The sequence below is a fragment of the Phyllosticta citriasiana genome (genome assembly GCF_038021145.1).
Source record: "Phyllosticta citriasiana strain CBS 120426 chromosome Unknown IWZ02scaffold_10, whole genome shotgun sequence".
In the NCBI taxonomy this organism is placed as follows: domain Eukaryota; kingdom Fungi; phylum Ascomycota; class Dothideomycetes; order Botryosphaeriales; family Phyllostictaceae; genus Phyllosticta; species Phyllosticta citriasiana.
The window spans coordinates 250570-266221 of record NW_027117287.1 but is presented as its reverse complement, the minus strand read 5'-3'; the positions used below and the strand labels follow the sequence as shown (position 1 = coordinate 266221).

Genomic DNA, 15652 nt, shown 5'->3' with positions numbered 1-15652 from the left:
GAGAAAGCAAGGGATGAAGGATGGACATTTTCCAGAGTGAAGAGAAGACAAGAAATGGCCTACCTGGATTGTCTAGCTGAAGGGTCTATGTGTGTGGTTGTCGCAGTGTGAGACACGAGCTGAGAGTCGGAAGCCTCGTGGCGACGCATGCCTGAGGAGGCGTGGTTGCAAAGCAGAGCAGGCCAGAATCATCATGGTGTTGAGAGAATGGAGAGTCGGAGCGAATGGGCAGTCGGGTCGGGATAAGCTCAGGGCGAGACCGGGGATGAGCGGTATTTGGGTGCAATTGGAAGGCGGAAGGTGATGAAGAGAGAAGGAAGGGGACGCGGTGTGAGTGATACAGTGGAGGAGATGGATGGCACTGATCATCTCGATGAAAGGCGATGAAAGGCGATGAAATACGATCAAGACTTACGATGAGATGATGATGATGATGATGATGATGATGATGATGATGATGGCGATGGCGATGACGATGCAGGCGAAGACGATGGAGGCCGTGACAGCACGAGTGCTCGACATTTTGACCCACAATTCTCGGTTTGGATGTTGGTGGGTGGACCGAAGCTGGGCCGGAGCGCGGAGGATGAGGGCGGGCGGGGCCCGGCGGCTTGTGTGAGGTCATTGGGACCATGTGCCGACCGTCGAGCTGCTCTCTGTTGATTGTCAGCAGGTGGGAGAGGACGAAAAGCTGTCAATGGTGAAAAGAGGAGGAGAGCAACTGGATGCAAATGAAGTCTTTCCCGTCGCCCAGCCTGCAGCGCCCCGGTCACTAAACATGCGATCGCAGGTGGTGATGGATGGTGGATGGGTGAGGGGAACAGGAGCCACTGGGAGCTTTGGCGGCTTCCTTCTCGTCTCGTTCTTCCTGCCGCTGTCACACGTCATCGTCTACTGTATGTCGATTGGCCGTTTGAGTTGCTCCGCTCAACGGTCCATCTGGTGTCCCCACCACCGGCCCCCTGCCATCCCATCCATGACATAAGGCAACTCCCGCCCCGCGCAGGAACCTCACCAGGACAGACGACCAGACAGCTGCCCTTCTTAAAGAGCCCGCCTCTCCCCTCCAATTCATCTTTTCTCTCATCATCATCATCATCTATTCCTTCTTCTTCTTCTTCTCCTCTACACTCAATCCAACAATCCCCATCTCTCTACATCAACTTTCCATTCCCCCCCCCCCCCCCCCCAAAGCATCGACATCCTCCATATCCTCCTCCTCCATCATCATCATCATCATGTCTGACGGTGCCATCCAGAACGGCGTTTTCGCCATTGTACGTCTCCCACCCAACGACTGTCCTCGGAATCTCTCGGAATAGCTTCCCGCTGATTGACTCCTCCCAGAACAACACCATTGCCCCCAAGAACGACCGCGTCCTCCCTCTCTTCTCCCTCAAGGGCAAGACTGCCATTGTCTCAGGTGCTGGCGCCGGTATTGGTCTTGCCGTTGCCCAGGGCTTCGCCGAGGCTGGTGCCAACGTCGCCATCTGGTACAACTCCAACAAGAAGGCCGTCGAGCGTGCTGCCGAAATCGAGAAGACCTATGGCGTCAAGGGTAAGCCTTGCCCCTCACTTCACATGCTTGCTTGTGCTGACCAGGTTCCCCCCCCCTCAGCCCGTGCCTACCAGGTCAACGTGACCGACGAGGCCAACGTCAAGAAGGCCGTCTACGAGATTGTCAAGGAGTTCAACGGCCGCCTCGACATCTTCGTCGCCAACTCTGGTGTCCCGTGGACCCAGGGCCCCGCCACCGACGGCGAGGTCTCGCACTACCACAAGGTCGTCTCGACCGACCTCGACGGCACCTTCTTCTGCGCCCGCGCCGCCGGCGAGATCTGGAGGAAGCAGTACCTTGAGGGCAAGGACCTCAATGGCAACAAGCTCGAGAACTACTCTGGCGGCAGCTTCGTCGCTACTGCATCCATGTCTGGTCACATTGTCAACATCCCCCAGCTCCAGGCCGCGTAAGTCTTGTCAGCTTACATGACTTTTGACCCCTCACTAACATGTGTTGGCTCCAGTTACAACGCCGCCAAGGCCGGTGTCATCCACCTCTGCCGCTCCCTCGCCGTCGAGTGGGTCAAGTACGCCCGCGCCAACTCAATCTCGCCCGGCTACATCAACACGGAAATCTCCGACTTCATTCCCCAGGAGACCAAGGACATTTGGAAGAGCAAGATCCCCATGGGCCGCGAGGGTGAGGCCTCGGAGCTCAAGGGCGCCTTCCTGTACCTTGCCTCGGACGCCTCGACCTACACCACCGGCGCCGACATTCTCGTCGACGGTGGCTACGCCCTGCCTTAAAACAACAACTCCTCCAACAAACCCTCTACTAATACCCCTTTCCTCTTTTTTCATGAATGTCTCCAACCCATTGAGATTGTATCCCTTTGGAAGAAAGCTTGGACCCTCTCAAAAGCTTGTGCTTGGACTTGGAACTTGTTGGGCTCTCTAGACCTACCTCCTTGTTTAGTTGTTTCGAGCGTGGCCAATCAGCCAACCACTACCCTATGAGATTTAGAAACGTATATACGCGACATGAAATAAATCAGCTGTTGAAAAAGAAAAAAAAAAAAAAAAAAGAAAATCTGACTGATGAATCGTCCGTCAGCCGTCGAATGTCGTTGGCTAACTAGCGTCGTGCATTGCATGACATGACGCCGTGTAACAACCGGCGCTGTCAGGTGCATCAATTAGGTTGCCGTCCGTCTGTCGCCCTGTCTACATGTAGGTACTTCGGATACGTACATTGGACAGTACATTAGACAGACGCACGCAATGCATGCATGCATGCATGCATGCATGCGAAGTCGGCTCCCGCCGCTTGTTCGGTTCGCAGGTACATACAGACACACGCATAGGTACGCTGCAAGGGCACCATTCATTGCACCAACAGACGTCAATCTATCCTCTATCCGTCAAACAGTCAGTCTGTCACCCAATTATGTACATGCCGCCGCCTGTGAGACTTGCCTGGCTTCATTCGCTCAACCCAACTGCCGTGGTTTACAGCCTGCACGTGGGCAAATGCGTGCCTTGGGTTGGTTACATGGCTCAACAATTCGCTGCTGACCGGGCAAGTTGCGTTGCTCGTGCCTCAGACATATATCTGCGCAAGGTAGATACTGTGTGTATCATCGTATGCCCCTCCCTGGGCTGCCTCACTTTGAAGTACAGTACCGGAAGTGATGTGATGGCGCCTGCGCACTTAAGTGCCTGGCAGCAGAGAGCGGGCGGCAGAGGAAGGGAAGTGTCGAGATGGGGCCTGTCTGTCTGTCTGTCTGGTTGGTTGGTTGGTTGGTTGGTTGGGAGAACCATTCCACCTCACATAGGTAGGTAAACCCCCCCCCCCCCCCCCCCCCCCCCCCCCCCCCCCCCCCCCCAAAACCCTTCCATCCACTCTCTGCGCGCTAAGGTATAGCTCCATGACCACACACCTCATGACTCCCTCACTCCCTCCAGTCCCTCTGCTGCGCCCCACACGCCCCCCCACCCCCTTCTATGTAACTAAACCACAGAGGCCTTGGGAGTTCCGTCGGGGCGTGGAGACTCCACTCTCCCCACCACCACGCACGCTGCCATGCTGCGCGCGGGGAGAAACATGGGGCAAAGGATGTCTGATGTCAGGTCATCAAGGCGGTGTTATGTTGCCTGTTTGTTGTTTAATGGCTACATTCCTACATACCTATCTGCCCACATGAGTTGGTTCCTTGGGTTTTGAATGGAGGTGCTGCTGCAGCATGCCAGCGCTTTGGGCAAGTCTGTCTATTCTGCGGTGGGTATTGATTCGTGCGCGTAGGAAGGTATTCAGCTGTCCTTTTTTTTTTTTTTTTTTTTTTTTTTTGGCTTTTTCTGCCCGTCTGCCAGCTGCTCGGCGGAGGAAGGCAGACATGGTGTGGATGAATGACAGCGATTGATATGTATTCAACCTCCGTGTCTCCTGAGTGGTGACATCCAATGCGTTTCGTGCCCTTTTTTGTATCCTTTAAATCATGCTCCAACCTACCCCGTCCTCCTCCACTTCGTCTCCTCGCCCTCTGCCCCATCACCCACTTCCTCATCACCACCATCACCATCCTCCTCCTCGTCTTCCCTCGCCCTGACCGTCCCTGCAACAGCCGGCACCTCTCCGCCTACTCCGCTCATACCACCGAGCACCGGTACGCCGCCAAACCCTGCAAAGCCGCCCTCCGCATCCGCAAACTCGTGCATATTGTCCGCCGTGATCCAGCCGCCGGTGCCAGGCGCGGGATAATCGTCACCACCGGCGCCACCTTCCTCGTCATCGTCACGATCTGGGTTGAGGTCGGCGCAGGTGGAGAGGGCGGCGAAGAGCTGCTGCGTCGGCATCGTTGTTGTGGATTCGGTTGCGCTAGCGGCGGCAGTTTCGGGGGTGTCGTTCGTCGCTGCGGTGGCGGAGGCGCCAGGTACTTCGACTTCGGCGCCCGGGATGAGCGTCAGTTCGAGCGTCTCGACGTCTTCGTCGTCCCCGCCGCGCGGCTCGGACAGCAGCAGTTGCATGTAGATGCCGTGCGTGTGTGCCGTTTGAGCTGCGAGGCCGGCGTCGAGGCGCTGGATGGCGTGCAGACTGATGGTCGGATAGGATATCGATGCGCCAGTGGACGAAGAGGATGAGAAAAGAATCAGACGACTACAACGCAACTGTCAGCAGTCTGCGAAAATCGAGTTTCGGCATGGCATTGGAGCGCGTACTCGGACGTCACAAACACGTCGACGCCGCCAATTGTGACCGTCTCGTCGCCCTCGCCTGCGTCGCCATTGGTCGTGCCTTGGCCATTGGTCGTCGCGCTGCTGCTCTGAAAGGCCGGCCACGTCGCGTCGGCGCCAATGTGCTTGGGCTGGACGAGGGTCGCGTTTGGCGCGCGCAAGTGGAGGACCGGCTTGCCGCCAAAGAAGACGCCGGGCGTCGACTCCTGGTGTTCCTGGAGAGGCGTAAAGTCGGCGAGGTCGGGCGCGCGGGACAGAATCTGGACCGTCATGGTGCCGGCGGTTCAATGGCAAGAGGAGTGTTGATGCGTTGAAACTGCAGCTCGATTATCTGACAGCTGCAAGCTCCCCGCCACCTTATCGATAACGCAAGCGGATGCTGGTGTCGGATGGCAGCAGATGAGATTAGCCGATGACGGCAACTCCCCGCGTCCGCCGTCCGTCACCTCGTTGATTTGTAAAACCCGAGGCGCAGTCTTGCTGCGCTCCCACTTCTGATTGAACATTTTTCTCCTCGTCGTTCCCTCTACTCACCCCTTCTTTTACTTGCGGTGGCCCCTGATCTTGCGCCAGTCTCCCGGTCGAAACTCGGTCGTGCATGCGATAGACCTCCTATCTCGAGCAGCTTAAACTCGCGGCCATGTCCACCAACAACGACAACACTAAAGCCAAAACCCCTCTCCCAGACTTGCCCGAGCCCGCGCACGCCCAGCTCGACTCGATGCTCGCACGCAAGTTTGGCAAGGAGGTCGCCAACTACTTTGCCGGTGCGTAGAGACTGCGGAATCGCGTCTATCTCGAAAGTTTCTGGTGGTTGACGTCACTGCCAGGATCTCCCTTAAACCGCGTCTCGTTTCTGCGCCCCGACACGGCGTTTTTGTCCCAGGCCCTGAAGCACGAGTCGTCGCGATTCGTCCTCTACAACAACTTGAACCCGCTGGTTAAGAGCCCGGAGAGGTTGCACTATGTGTCGTATAAGGATGTAGAAGCGGTCGTCGGCGATCCGTACAACCGGTCCGAGGATGAGCTGGTGAAGCAGTACAACTCGTCGATATACCTGCCGCAACTTGTATTTCTCGGAATAGACGAGAAGAAAAAGAGCGAGGGATTAGTCTACAAGGAAAGATATAGCGGCCAACCGTACTGGGCCGTCGACGTGACTCCGCAGGCGAGTGTCACCGAGGCCGCCGAACAGTTGATCAAGAGACTGGAAGCCACGGGAGTCTACTTTGTTCAAGGTCGGATGCAGCTGTCCCTCGTCCCTGAGGAAGGTATGTGATATCCTGCACCGCAGTGCCGACCATTTACGACTTACGCCTGCCGTCGCACACAGCCGCCATCTACGCCGAAGGGCGGCACCTGCTCGACTGGAACGCGCGGAACCCCTTTTGCGGTGGCTGCGGCCACAAGACGCTCTCCGTTAATGGAGGCTTCAAGCGCACCTGTCCGCCAAAGGACCTGGCTGACCGCTTGGCCGACGCCGCCGAAGCCCCTGACCGCCCCCCTTGCGCAACTCGTGTCGGCGTATCGAACCTCTGCTTCCCTCGCACCGACCCGACTGTCATCATGGCTGTTGTATCGTCAGATGGGCAGCGCATGCTGCTGGGCCGCCAGCGCCGCTGGCCGCCGCATTGGTACAGCACTTTGGCCGGTTTCCTAGAACCCGCCGAGTCAGTCGAGGAGGCTGTCCGTCGTGAGGTCTGGGAAGAGTCGGGAATCCATCTCGGCCGCGTCGTCATTCACTCCACCCAGTAAGGAACTGCCCGCTTGCCCCCCACCCACCCCCGACCTTCAAAACTTCATGAACAAGTGCTAACAGAAGGGTCAGACCTTGGCCATTCCCAGCTAACCTGATGATTGGAGCCATCGGTCAATCGATTCCTGACGGCGAAGAGATTCACCTGGGTCATGACGCGGAGTTGGAAGACGCCCGGTGGTTTTCGTTTGACGAAATCCGCGAGGCTCTGAGGACGGGCACTAGCGGTCTTGGCGAGGAACCCGGCCCAGAGTACACGCCTGGCGCGTTGCGTGTGCCGCTCAAGACGGCGATTGCCAATCAGCTCATGGTGGCTGTCGTGAACGGGTTTGCGAACGCGGAGCCTAAGATTTGAGGAGGGCGTGGGAGCATTTGTGTGTGAGATGGGTGAGTCTTGTTGTTAGAGGGAAAAAGAGTGGAGTTTGAAGGGCATTTTGAGTTTCTGGGGCTGTTGGAGTAGTGGTTGTGGTTGTGGTGGCGGCGGTGGTGTTTTGGGAATACCCAAGTAGACAGACTAGACGTTGGCCTGGCGTGGGCTGGTGATAGAAGTAGACGAGACGAGACGAGACTATATGCGAGCAAATAACCAAAAAGAAATGAAGCATTAAAGCCATTTAGACAACACAAGTGCGTGCGCATCGACATTCAGACTGCGCAGTTCTGACACTTGACGATTCGTCTCTTCGGCAAACGTATATAGAGATGCGCTTTTACGCATTGGAACATTTACGCATTGAAACATTGATAGGAAGGCAGGCTGACCACACAATCTAAAAAAAAAAAAAGAAAAAAAAAAAAAAAAAACTGCAAGTGGACACGATCATGTCATCTCGTCGGGGAGCCCTGCAAGTTGAGGCTATACGTGTGGATGCACATCACCAACAGCGCGGGACGGGCCGCACCGCAGCGCGCCACACCTCGCACAGCTTCTATCCGGCTTAAATTCAGATCAATTAGAGCGCTAGTCAAAACATCCATCCATCCATCCATCCATCCGTCCGTCCATCCATCCGTCCCTCCAGCCCACCCTCCTACCCTGCATGCCTCCTCTGACCACCCTACTCACTCGGGCTTTCCTCAATGCATACACGGCTCATGCGTACGACCAACCACACCTTACCTGTCCCACAGCTAGCCTCGTTGCTGCGTAGTTTGCCGGAGAGTCGCGCCCTGTGATTGATTGAGATTGTAGTTGGAAGTATTGGAAACGGTACGCGTGCGGGTTTCGACGGTGTGAGATGTCTGTAAATAGATATCGTTGATAGAACGGGGTAGAACAGAACAGCGCTTATTGTGCAGTATCGGACTGCAATTGCTGGAGTCGGTCAGGAGGGATCCTGATAGGTGGGTTGGGTTCCTTGATAACCCGGTTAATTCTTCAATGTTACAATGATGGTGAATGAAGTGGAAGCTTTGTCCTGAGAAAATCTGACAGGAGAAATGGCATTGATTGTTGCAGTTGTTGCAGTCTTTCCCAGCCAGTGCCGAATCAGTGGAGAGGTGCTCAACACGACCATCCAGTGCAAGAGTCCGTAAACTCGAGAGAATTCTGAGACTCTCCTGCGAAGTGAGAGGAAAGCTCACAGCCAAATGGACAGCCGCTGCGGTAGTGACTTTGGTCGCTTGATGCAGAGTCGTCCTCACGGAACTGTCTACCATGTGGTACGACGATTTATTCTAACGCCGGGTCTCAAATGCTGATGGCCTATATGTACCTTGGGGCTCTGAACGGCAGGCAGGCAGGCAGGCAGGCAAGCTAGCATCAAATTTGCTGCCTTTTCGGCGCCACTGACAGTGCTCTTAGGACGCAAAGATTGCGGAAGCGCTCGAGGTCGTGAGGCCGATCAGGAAGAGGCCGAGTAGGGAGATACATTCAGCCGCATGCGCGGTATGTCCATCCAGGAAAGCTCAGGCAAGCAGGGCAGTCAGAGCAAGTCTTATAAAGGCCAGAAGCGTAGGCCAAAGGAACGCTATGACTCAGGCTTTACAGAGTGATCGAAGGCGAGGAGAATGGAGTCCATGAAGGGTAGATAGGTACATGTAGTTCTACGGCAATCCATGACCTCACTCACACACTTTCTACCACACCAGAGTTCTCAGGATCATTCCGGCGCCCACATGGTGACAGGGCGTCAAGGCGTCCATCTGTACTCCAGTTCGTCATAACAGCTCCATGGCGCCTGCCGGGACGCCCCTCGCGCTGCGCAGGCGCCGGGCGAAGAATTTCATAATGGGCAGCATTTCGTCGCGGTTCCTGGGCATGCCGTCGCCACCGGGACGGTTCCACTCGCGCACCTCGACAGGGTCGAAAGCGTCGCGGACGCGCTGCAGCTGGGCGGGCGAGACGGCCGAGTTGCGCGCAGCCTTGCAGACGAGCACGGGGGTGCGGGCCTTTGCGTCGACGGGGAGGAGCGGAGAGCACGAGGGCAGGCCGCCGCCGACAGCCACGACGCCGCCTAGCTCCGCATCGGCGCTGCTGCTCGACGACGAACAGGTGTTGGCGAATTCGACGGCGACGTGCAGCGCGGCCATGGCGCCCTGGGCGTAGCCAAACAGCACGACGCTCCGGGGACGGTAGCCGCACTTTTCCGGGGCCAGCAGCACGCCGCGCAGCACGTCGTCGAGCACGAGGCGGAGCGTGGCATTGAATGCTGGGGCGTCCGGATCGAGGGCGCCCGTGCTCGAGTCGACGGTGATGTCGTCGCCCCAGTGGAAGCCCGGCAGGCCAAAGGGAAGCGGTTTGGGTCCACGGACGGCGATGCAGGCAGTCTCGGGCAGGTTCAACTGGCGGGCAAAGTTGGCAAATGGACGGTGAGAGTCACCTAGGCCGTGGAGGAGCAGCAGCACATTGGTTGCGGGTTGGTTGGCGGGAGCTGTGTGGCGGATGAGCAACGCTTGCCGAGGGAGTTGACAGCGAGGGGGCGGTGGTGGCCGTGCACCTCGAGGGTCGAGCTTTGGGAGGTGGTGGGGCACGTACGAGGCACGATTTCGATGCAGCTGGCAACGGCGGCCGGAAAGTCGTCAGCCGTGGGCAGGCGTGGAGCCATTGGGTGGAGGGTGGCGATTGGGATTGAGCAAAGGCGGATGATGTGCTGCTGCTGCTGCTGCTGCTGCTGCTGCTGCTGCTTGTCGCTCAAGAGGAACAGCTATGACGAAGAGCGGTGCGTATTGAAGCTGGACGACCGAGGAGCAATTCCAGTCAGTGATTCTGCTGTTGTTCTCTGCAGAAACCAGGAACCTAAGCAATTTTGCCAAGCGCCGAGGGCGATCTGGCGTCCGAGCCGAAAGCTTCAATTGACACGCCCCGGTCCACTCGTCACATTCCTACCAGGCCAGACCTCAGCCACACATCTTCCCTCGACTTGTCATGCAACTTGCGCCCAATGACGTCCTCTGACAGCCTCACCTGCAGCTTGCGTCTCCCACGTTTCATCTCTGTCAACGCCATGCAGCTGCAACATTGTGGCATTCAGCGCATTCGACGCCTCGCAGCGGCCGGATGCCCTCGGAGCTCCACCTCGGCACCAGTAGGCCGCCTGCGCCATTGACAAGGACAAGCTCCTGATTCAGGACCCTGACGCCCAATCCCTCCAGTGCCAGACGTCAATTTGGCCCGTATTTCTGTCGGGGTCATGATAAGGCCCTCGATCCAGGCACAACTTCTGCGCCCTGTACTGTAACTTTCTCTTGGAGCTTCGGTGGACCCTTGCCCAGCTGGACTGCCGGGTGAAGTGGACGGCTAAGCTAGGCAGTGAGGCCAGCCCGTCCCAAGGAGCAGCCCTCGACACTTGGTCTACTCATTCAAGCTCGAGGGACCGCGCCCGCCCCGCGCTAGACGGAAGCAGTCGACGTGGCCCAGACGAACGCTTCCAGATGACGGAATACGTCGGCATGGCCTGCCACATGCAGGACACTCGATCCCAAGCGTCGAGGTATATATACCCCCTCATTTGCCCGTAAGCTACATCGTCTTCAGTAATCCAACAACCTCTCCGAACCACTTCAACCTCAATTCCAACTTCAATCCACCTCTTTAAATATCCTCCTCCACACATCTTTTAAAATGCCTTTCGGTTGGGGTAAGTTTGTTTGCACCTGAGAGCTACCCCGCTCCATTGCCCCTCGTTGCATTGCGGGACCATTGCTGACTGATGCGTCATAGGTGAATCTCACGACGCCTACAAGCAGGTCACCGAGCAAGAGCACAACGAGTCCAGCTTGGGCCACGAGCTGCTCGCTGGTGGTGCTGCCTTTGCCGGCTTCAAGGCCTTTGAAGACCACCAGCGCAAGGAGGGTAAGCTTCTCCACATCCCCCTCACCTGAAGAAGTTCGGTGCCTGACACCAACCAGGCAAGCCCGTCAACCACGCCTTTGCCAAGGAAGTCCTCGCCGGCTTCGCTGCCGCCGAGGTCGACAAGCTCGCCGAAACCAAGGGTGCCGACTGGGTCGACCGCGAGAAGGCCAAGCACCAGGCCAAGAAGAATGCCGAGAACATGTATGATGAGCACTACGGCGGCAGGGACGAGTACCACCCTGACCACGGCCCCAACGAGAGGCTCCAGCGCGAGTTTGGCGACTACTAGATTTACGACATGAAGATATATCCGAAATGGGGGACCAAGGAAGTCCTCAACATGAATGAAATTTACACAATTGGTTTCTCTGCTGTGAATGGTGAACATGCTTGGAGAGACTTGAAGCCCTACGGAAAGTTAGCACCGATAACAGCCCGCTCGAAGCTCGAAGCTCATCAGATGAGCTCAACCCTGACTGCATGACGACAAGCGGCAAGCCCCTCGCCCAAGGCTTGGAATCCTGCGCCGTCGAGCAAAAGCGGGGGTCGAGCGGTCAGGGACTCGAAAAGGTAAAGTCTGGACGCCAGCGACGCCCACGCTAAAAATAGCCGGCTGTTGGAGCTCCAGGTAGCTCATGATGAGTTCGAGCGACCTCAGAGGTTTGGTGTTGCTCGCTCTTCAGTGTCTGTTGTATCCTGCGCAAGCTGTCACATGTGTCTTGAACCCCCAGCCGTCGTACGAAGCTGTGGCTAGTCAGGCAGCATGTATACCTGACTTTGTTTCCAACGGAATGTCACCATGATGGGCATGGAACCCTTGTTCTGCTGATGTCTGCGAGTGACGTACATGGTTGCAACCTCGCCAGCTTGCCCTGTCAAAGCCGGGTCGACAGTCACGAATCCGATTAGACCGAAACAGCCCAGACAGACCGACTGGCTGCCAAAGACGCGAGCTTGGGGGGTTTGGAGACGGTGAGGGGGTGTAGTGTGGTGCCCAGAGTCGACAAGAAGGTTGGCGACCTTGATGGACGCGTCCGTGAAGTATGTTTGTTTTCTTTGGGTCGCCAAGGAGCAGCGATCGGACGGGATCTGCCACCGCAGAGCCAGAAGGGTGGGGCGCGCGCGCGCGCGGGCGGCGCGGGGAGCCCCGGACGGGAAGAAGCGTGGTGGCTGCCAAGGCCGCAACAACGACCGACGGCCAAAACCGTCCGGACTTCTTTTTTTTTTTTCTTTCTTGTGTCCCCGATCCATTCACTTCCTCCTCGCTTTTAAAGTCTTCGTCGGCCCGCGAGACTCTGCAGCTCTTACCTTCGATCGACTACCTTGGCCGCGAATGAAGTTCGCAAAGTACGCCCGCCTCGCGCCCCCCCCCCCCCCCCCCCCCCCCCCCACCTCCTCACCGACAGCACGCTAACCATTAATTAGGGAGTTGGAGCGAGAGCTGGTCCCGGAGTGGCGAGCAAAATATTTAAACTACAAGGTATTGGAGCGCGGCTTCATTGGTGCGAAGCGTGTCGCTGACTGCGGCGATAGCTAGGAAAGAAGAAGCTCAAGGCAATCTCACGGGCTTTGCGAAATGCTACACAACAGACTCCTCGGGACCCGCCCAAGCGACTGGCTCACTCTGCCCCGGTAACTTCTGCGCACGCGCTACATCGAGCCGACATCAAAGATGTGGAGCCCTCCGACGACACAAACGAAGATGCCGGTGGAGCGAAACCGCGCGACATACCAGGTATTGGTGGACCACGGGAAGCGCTCATAAAGAGGTCTGAGGGAAATGACGAGGCGCCTGTCCCTCTGACACGATATGGGAGCATTCTAGGTTCACCTCCGCTGAGGTCTCGAGGAGGTCATCTATCTTCTCTTGCGTTGCCGGATCCTGCCATCGACCCTGACGCCCCTGAAGCCGCACCGGACAGACGAAGGGGAAGCTCCGCCTCGCCTCCTACCACGCCCAAGAGGCAAATGCTTCCCCGACAACATAGCAGCTCTGCCATACCTCCGCCACGAACAAACTCTCAGGGAAACTTCAAGGGAATATTTCAAGCGAAAAAGACGTACATTTCTCCCGTCACCGAGGGATCGCGGGTGCAGTTGAAAAAGGTCTTGTCACTAGGCACCACGGCCGTCGTACAAGATGCAGACGTTCCACTGGAGGCTTACAAGGATATCGACACGCGCCAGCAAGAATTCTTCCAATTTTTGGACCAAGAGCTGGAAAAGATCGAGACTTTTTACAGAGAGAAGGAGGATGAAGCGACCAAGCGGCTTGTAGTTCTTCGAGAACAGCTGCATAGCATGCGTGATCGTCGCTTGGAGGAGATCACCACTTCCCGGTCGCACAGGACAATTGATCAGCATCAGCAAGTTGCCGCTGCTACGCTGGTGGGTCCGCATCTGGAAAACGACGAAGCGGAATCCAAGATCTGGTCGAATCCTCTCGACGCGGTAGTCCAAGCTGCCAAAAAGATACCCGACAAGATTGCGCACTCTAGAGCTCCCAGCAAAGCTTCCAACTCGATCGCAGACCTGGGAACGCCTCGCCAGTTCCGTGATCGACGCGACTACACTCGTCGGCAAGAGCCGACTGCTGTCCCGTACCGAACTGCTAAGCGCAAGCTCAAGGTCGCGCTGCAAGAATACTATCGTGGATTGGAGCTTCTCAAGTCGTACGCTCTGCTCAACCGTACGGCATTCCGTAAGATCAACAAAAAGTACGACAAGACCGTCAATGCAAGACCGGCGATGCGATACATGACTGAAAAGGTCAACAAGGCCTGGTTCGTCAAGAGCGACGTGATTGAAAACTACATTCACGCAACTGAGGACCTGTACGCAAGGTACTTTTACAGTGGCAACCACAAAGTGGCGGTCGGCAAGCTGAGGGTCAAGGCCGCGCGAGCGGGCGACTACACCGATTCGACGTTCCGCAACGGCATCTTCTTGGCAACGGGGGCTGTGTTTGGCTTCCAAGGGCTTGTCCAAGCTTCTTCCTTAGCGAGAAGCTCCGACGCTACGCTCGAAGTGCACACTAGCTTCTTGCTCCAGCTGTATGCCGGGTACTTCCTGATGCTGCTGCTCTTCCTCTTGTTCTGTGTCGACTGTCGCTTGTGGTCAAAGCAGAAAATCAACTATGGTTTCGTCTTTGAGTTTGACTCGCGGACTCAGCTTGACTGGCGGCAGCTCTGCGAGGTAAGCCTTGATGATTGACAAACCAATTGGGCTTTGCTGACATGCGTAGATACCTTGCTTCTTCTTTTTCCTCGAGGGCCTGTTCATATGGGTCAATTTCAATCGCTATGGCGGGGACAGTCTATACATTTACTTCCCTGTCATACTCTTCTTCGTTACGCTCGTTATGATGTTCTTCCCTGCACGGGTGCTCTATCACCACAGCCGCAAGTGGTTTGCGTATACACTGGTAAGTCTGAAAATGTCGACACATGGACCCTTGGTAACACATCGCAGTGGCGCCTGGTATTGGCCGGAATATATCCCGTCGAGTTCCGTGACTTCTTCGTTGGCGACATGTTCTGCTCCCTGACATACGCCATGGGGGTAAGCTTTTTGCTCCACACTGACTAGTCATGGCTGACCTCCTCTCCAGAACATTGAGCTTTTCTTTTGTCTATACGCGCAGGGGTGGTCGGCCCCTGCTCAGTGTAATTCATCGCACTCACGACTTCTCGGCTTCTTCACGACTCTACCTAGCATATGGCGTGCTTTCCAATGCATTCGACGTTATCACGACACGCGCAATGTTTTCCCGCATCTTGTCAACTGCGGCAAGTACACTGCTTCGATCCTCTTTTACATGACGTTGAGCATGTACCGCATCGAGAAGACTTTGACGATGAAGAGTATTTTCATCGCCTTTGCCACAATCAACGGCTTGTACACCAGCGTCTGGGACCTCATTATGGATTTCAGTGAGTCGGCGCCGTCTTTCCAAAGGGTCTGTAACCAACTCGAATAGGCTTGCTGGATCCACAGGCCAAAAGGCCATTCCTTCGAAACTATCTGGGCTACAAACATGTCTGGATGTACTACGCAGCCATATTCCTGGACCCGATTCTGCGCTTCAACTGGATCTTTTATGCCATCTATGGCAATGACCTGCAGCACTCGGCCATTCTTTCCTTCCTCATCGGCATATCGGAAGTCTTGCGCCGAGGCATGTGGACCATCTTTCGTGTTGAGAACGAACATTGCACCAATGTTGGTCGCTTCCGTGCTTCGCGCGACATACCACTGCCATACAGCATTCCAGCGACGTCGGAAGAAAGCTTACCACAATCGCCGTCGGTCCATCAAAACGGCGAGACGCGTCGGCGCCCATCCTCCGCTCGCAGCGCCCAAACAGGAACCGGTGCTTCCACCGGTCCCGATGGCGCGCATCTCGAAGCCCAGCGCTCGCACACGCGCAGCATCGGCGAGCATGGCACTCCGCTGCAGCGCAACATTTCGCGGACTACCACTTTTCTCCACGCGGCTCATGCGCAAGACTTTGAGCGTAAGCGCATGCCCGAGTTGGGCGAGAGGAACGTCCGCGACGCCGACGACGATGACGACGATGATGATGACGACGAGGATGAATTTGAAGACACGAGCAGCGATGGTCTCGGCAGGCAGAGCGCAGATGAGCGGCCTAATGGCAAGGGGAGGACGAGGAGCTCGCTAGATCGTGCAATGAGTGCAGACAGGGACCGCGAGAGACGAAGTTGAGAGGAGCTGAGATTTTACAAAAATGCGTCGACCGCTGACGCCAGAGAGTTTTCTGTTCGGAGATACCCGTTTTTTCTTTTGCTTCCAGTGGCTTAGGGTCGATGAGCTTGTTGAAAGAGTTTCCAGTCTGGCACCGGAAGCGC

At 56.5% G+C, this 15652-nt stretch overlaps 8 protein-coding genes across 8 annotated transcripts; 6 read left to right on the top strand and 2 right to left on the bottom strand.

Moving 5' to 3' along the window:
• The first annotated feature begins 855 nt into the window (after positions 1–855).
• IWZ02DRAFT_34692 (reductase with broad range of substrate specificity) lies at positions 856–2502 on the top strand. Its single transcript, XM_066764226.1, has 4 exons — positions 856–1277; positions 1348–1558; positions 1619–1967; positions 2025–2502. The coding sequence occupies exons 1-4, from the start codon at positions 1239–1241 to the stop codon at positions 2305–2307; spliced, it is 882 nt and encodes a 293-aa protein (XP_066620654.1). The 5' UTR covers positions 856–1238; the 3' UTR covers positions 2308–2502.
• A 1322-nt stretch (positions 2503–3824) lies between these two features.
• IWZ02DRAFT_456828 (regulator of volume decrease after cellular swelling-domain-containing protein) lies at positions 3825–5052 on the bottom strand. The gene is made up of 2 exons (XM_066767900.1): positions 4717–5052; positions 3825–4654 (listed from the first exon to the last, which is right to left on the bottom strand). Exons 1-2 carry the CDS (start codon positions 5001–5003, stop codon positions 4006–4008), a joined length of 936 nt encoding a protein of 311 aa, XP_066620653.1. The 5' UTR covers positions 5004–5052; the 3' UTR covers positions 3825–4005.
• Positions 5053–5172: 120 nt separating this feature from the next.
• IWZ02DRAFT_456827 (NUDIX hydrolase domain-like protein) lies at positions 5173–7114 on the top strand. Its single transcript, XM_066767899.1, has 4 exons — positions 5173–5498; positions 5562–6002; positions 6065–6482; positions 6560–7114. The coding sequence occupies exons 1-4, from the start codon at positions 5372–5374 to the stop codon at positions 6840–6842; spliced, it is 1269 nt and encodes a 422-aa protein (XP_066620652.1). The 5' UTR covers positions 5173–5371; the 3' UTR covers positions 6843–7114.
• Positions 7115–8647: 1533 nt separating this feature from the next.
• IWZ02DRAFT_434868 (Alpha/Beta hydrolase protein) lies at positions 8648–9935 on the bottom strand (the record flags this gene model as incomplete). The annotated part of the gene is made up of 3 exons (XM_066766401.1): positions 8648–9360; positions 9465–9633; positions 9816–9935. The coding sequence occupies 3 exons, from the start codon at positions 9933–9935 to the stop codon at positions 8648–8650; spliced, it is 1002 nt and encodes a 333-aa protein (XP_066620651.1).
• Positions 9936–10458: 523 nt separating this feature from the next.
• IWZ02DRAFT_456819 (uncharacterized protein) lies at positions 10459–11140 on the top strand. The gene is made up of 3 exons (XM_066767898.1): positions 10459–10566; positions 10650–10781; positions 10838–11140. Exons 1-3 carry the CDS (start codon positions 10551–10553, stop codon positions 11068–11070), a joined length of 381 nt encoding a protein of 126 aa, XP_066620650.1. The 5' UTR covers positions 10459–10550; the 3' UTR covers positions 11071–11140.
• IWZ02DRAFT_456817 (uncharacterized protein) lies at positions 11077–11865 on the top strand. The gene is made up of 2 exons (XM_066767897.1): positions 11077–11556; positions 11629–11865. Exons 1-2 carry the CDS (start codon positions 11417–11419, stop codon positions 11765–11767), a joined length of 279 nt encoding a protein of 92 aa, XP_066620649.1. The 5' UTR covers positions 11077–11416; the 3' UTR covers positions 11768–11865.
• A 77-nt stretch (positions 11866–11942) lies between these two features.
• IWZ02DRAFT_34551 (SPX domain-containing protein) lies at positions 11943–14601 on the top strand. Its single transcript, XM_066764225.1, has 5 exons — positions 11943–12128; positions 12207–12261; positions 12315–13976; positions 14026–14342; positions 14392–14601. Exons 1-4 carry the CDS (start codon positions 12115–12117, stop codon positions 14326–14328), a joined length of 2034 nt encoding a protein of 677 aa, XP_066620648.1. The 5' UTR covers positions 11943–12114; the 3' UTR covers positions 14329–14342; positions 14392–14601.
• IWZ02DRAFT_34548 (EXS family-domain-containing protein) lies at positions 14388–15591 on the top strand. Its single transcript, XM_066764224.1, has 2 exons — positions 14388–14713; positions 14761–15591. Exons 1-2 carry the CDS (start codon positions 14599–14601, stop codon positions 15507–15509), a joined length of 864 nt encoding a protein of 287 aa, XP_066620647.1. The 5' UTR covers positions 14388–14598; the 3' UTR covers positions 15510–15591.
• The last annotated feature ends 61 nt before the right edge of the window (positions 15592–15652 follow it).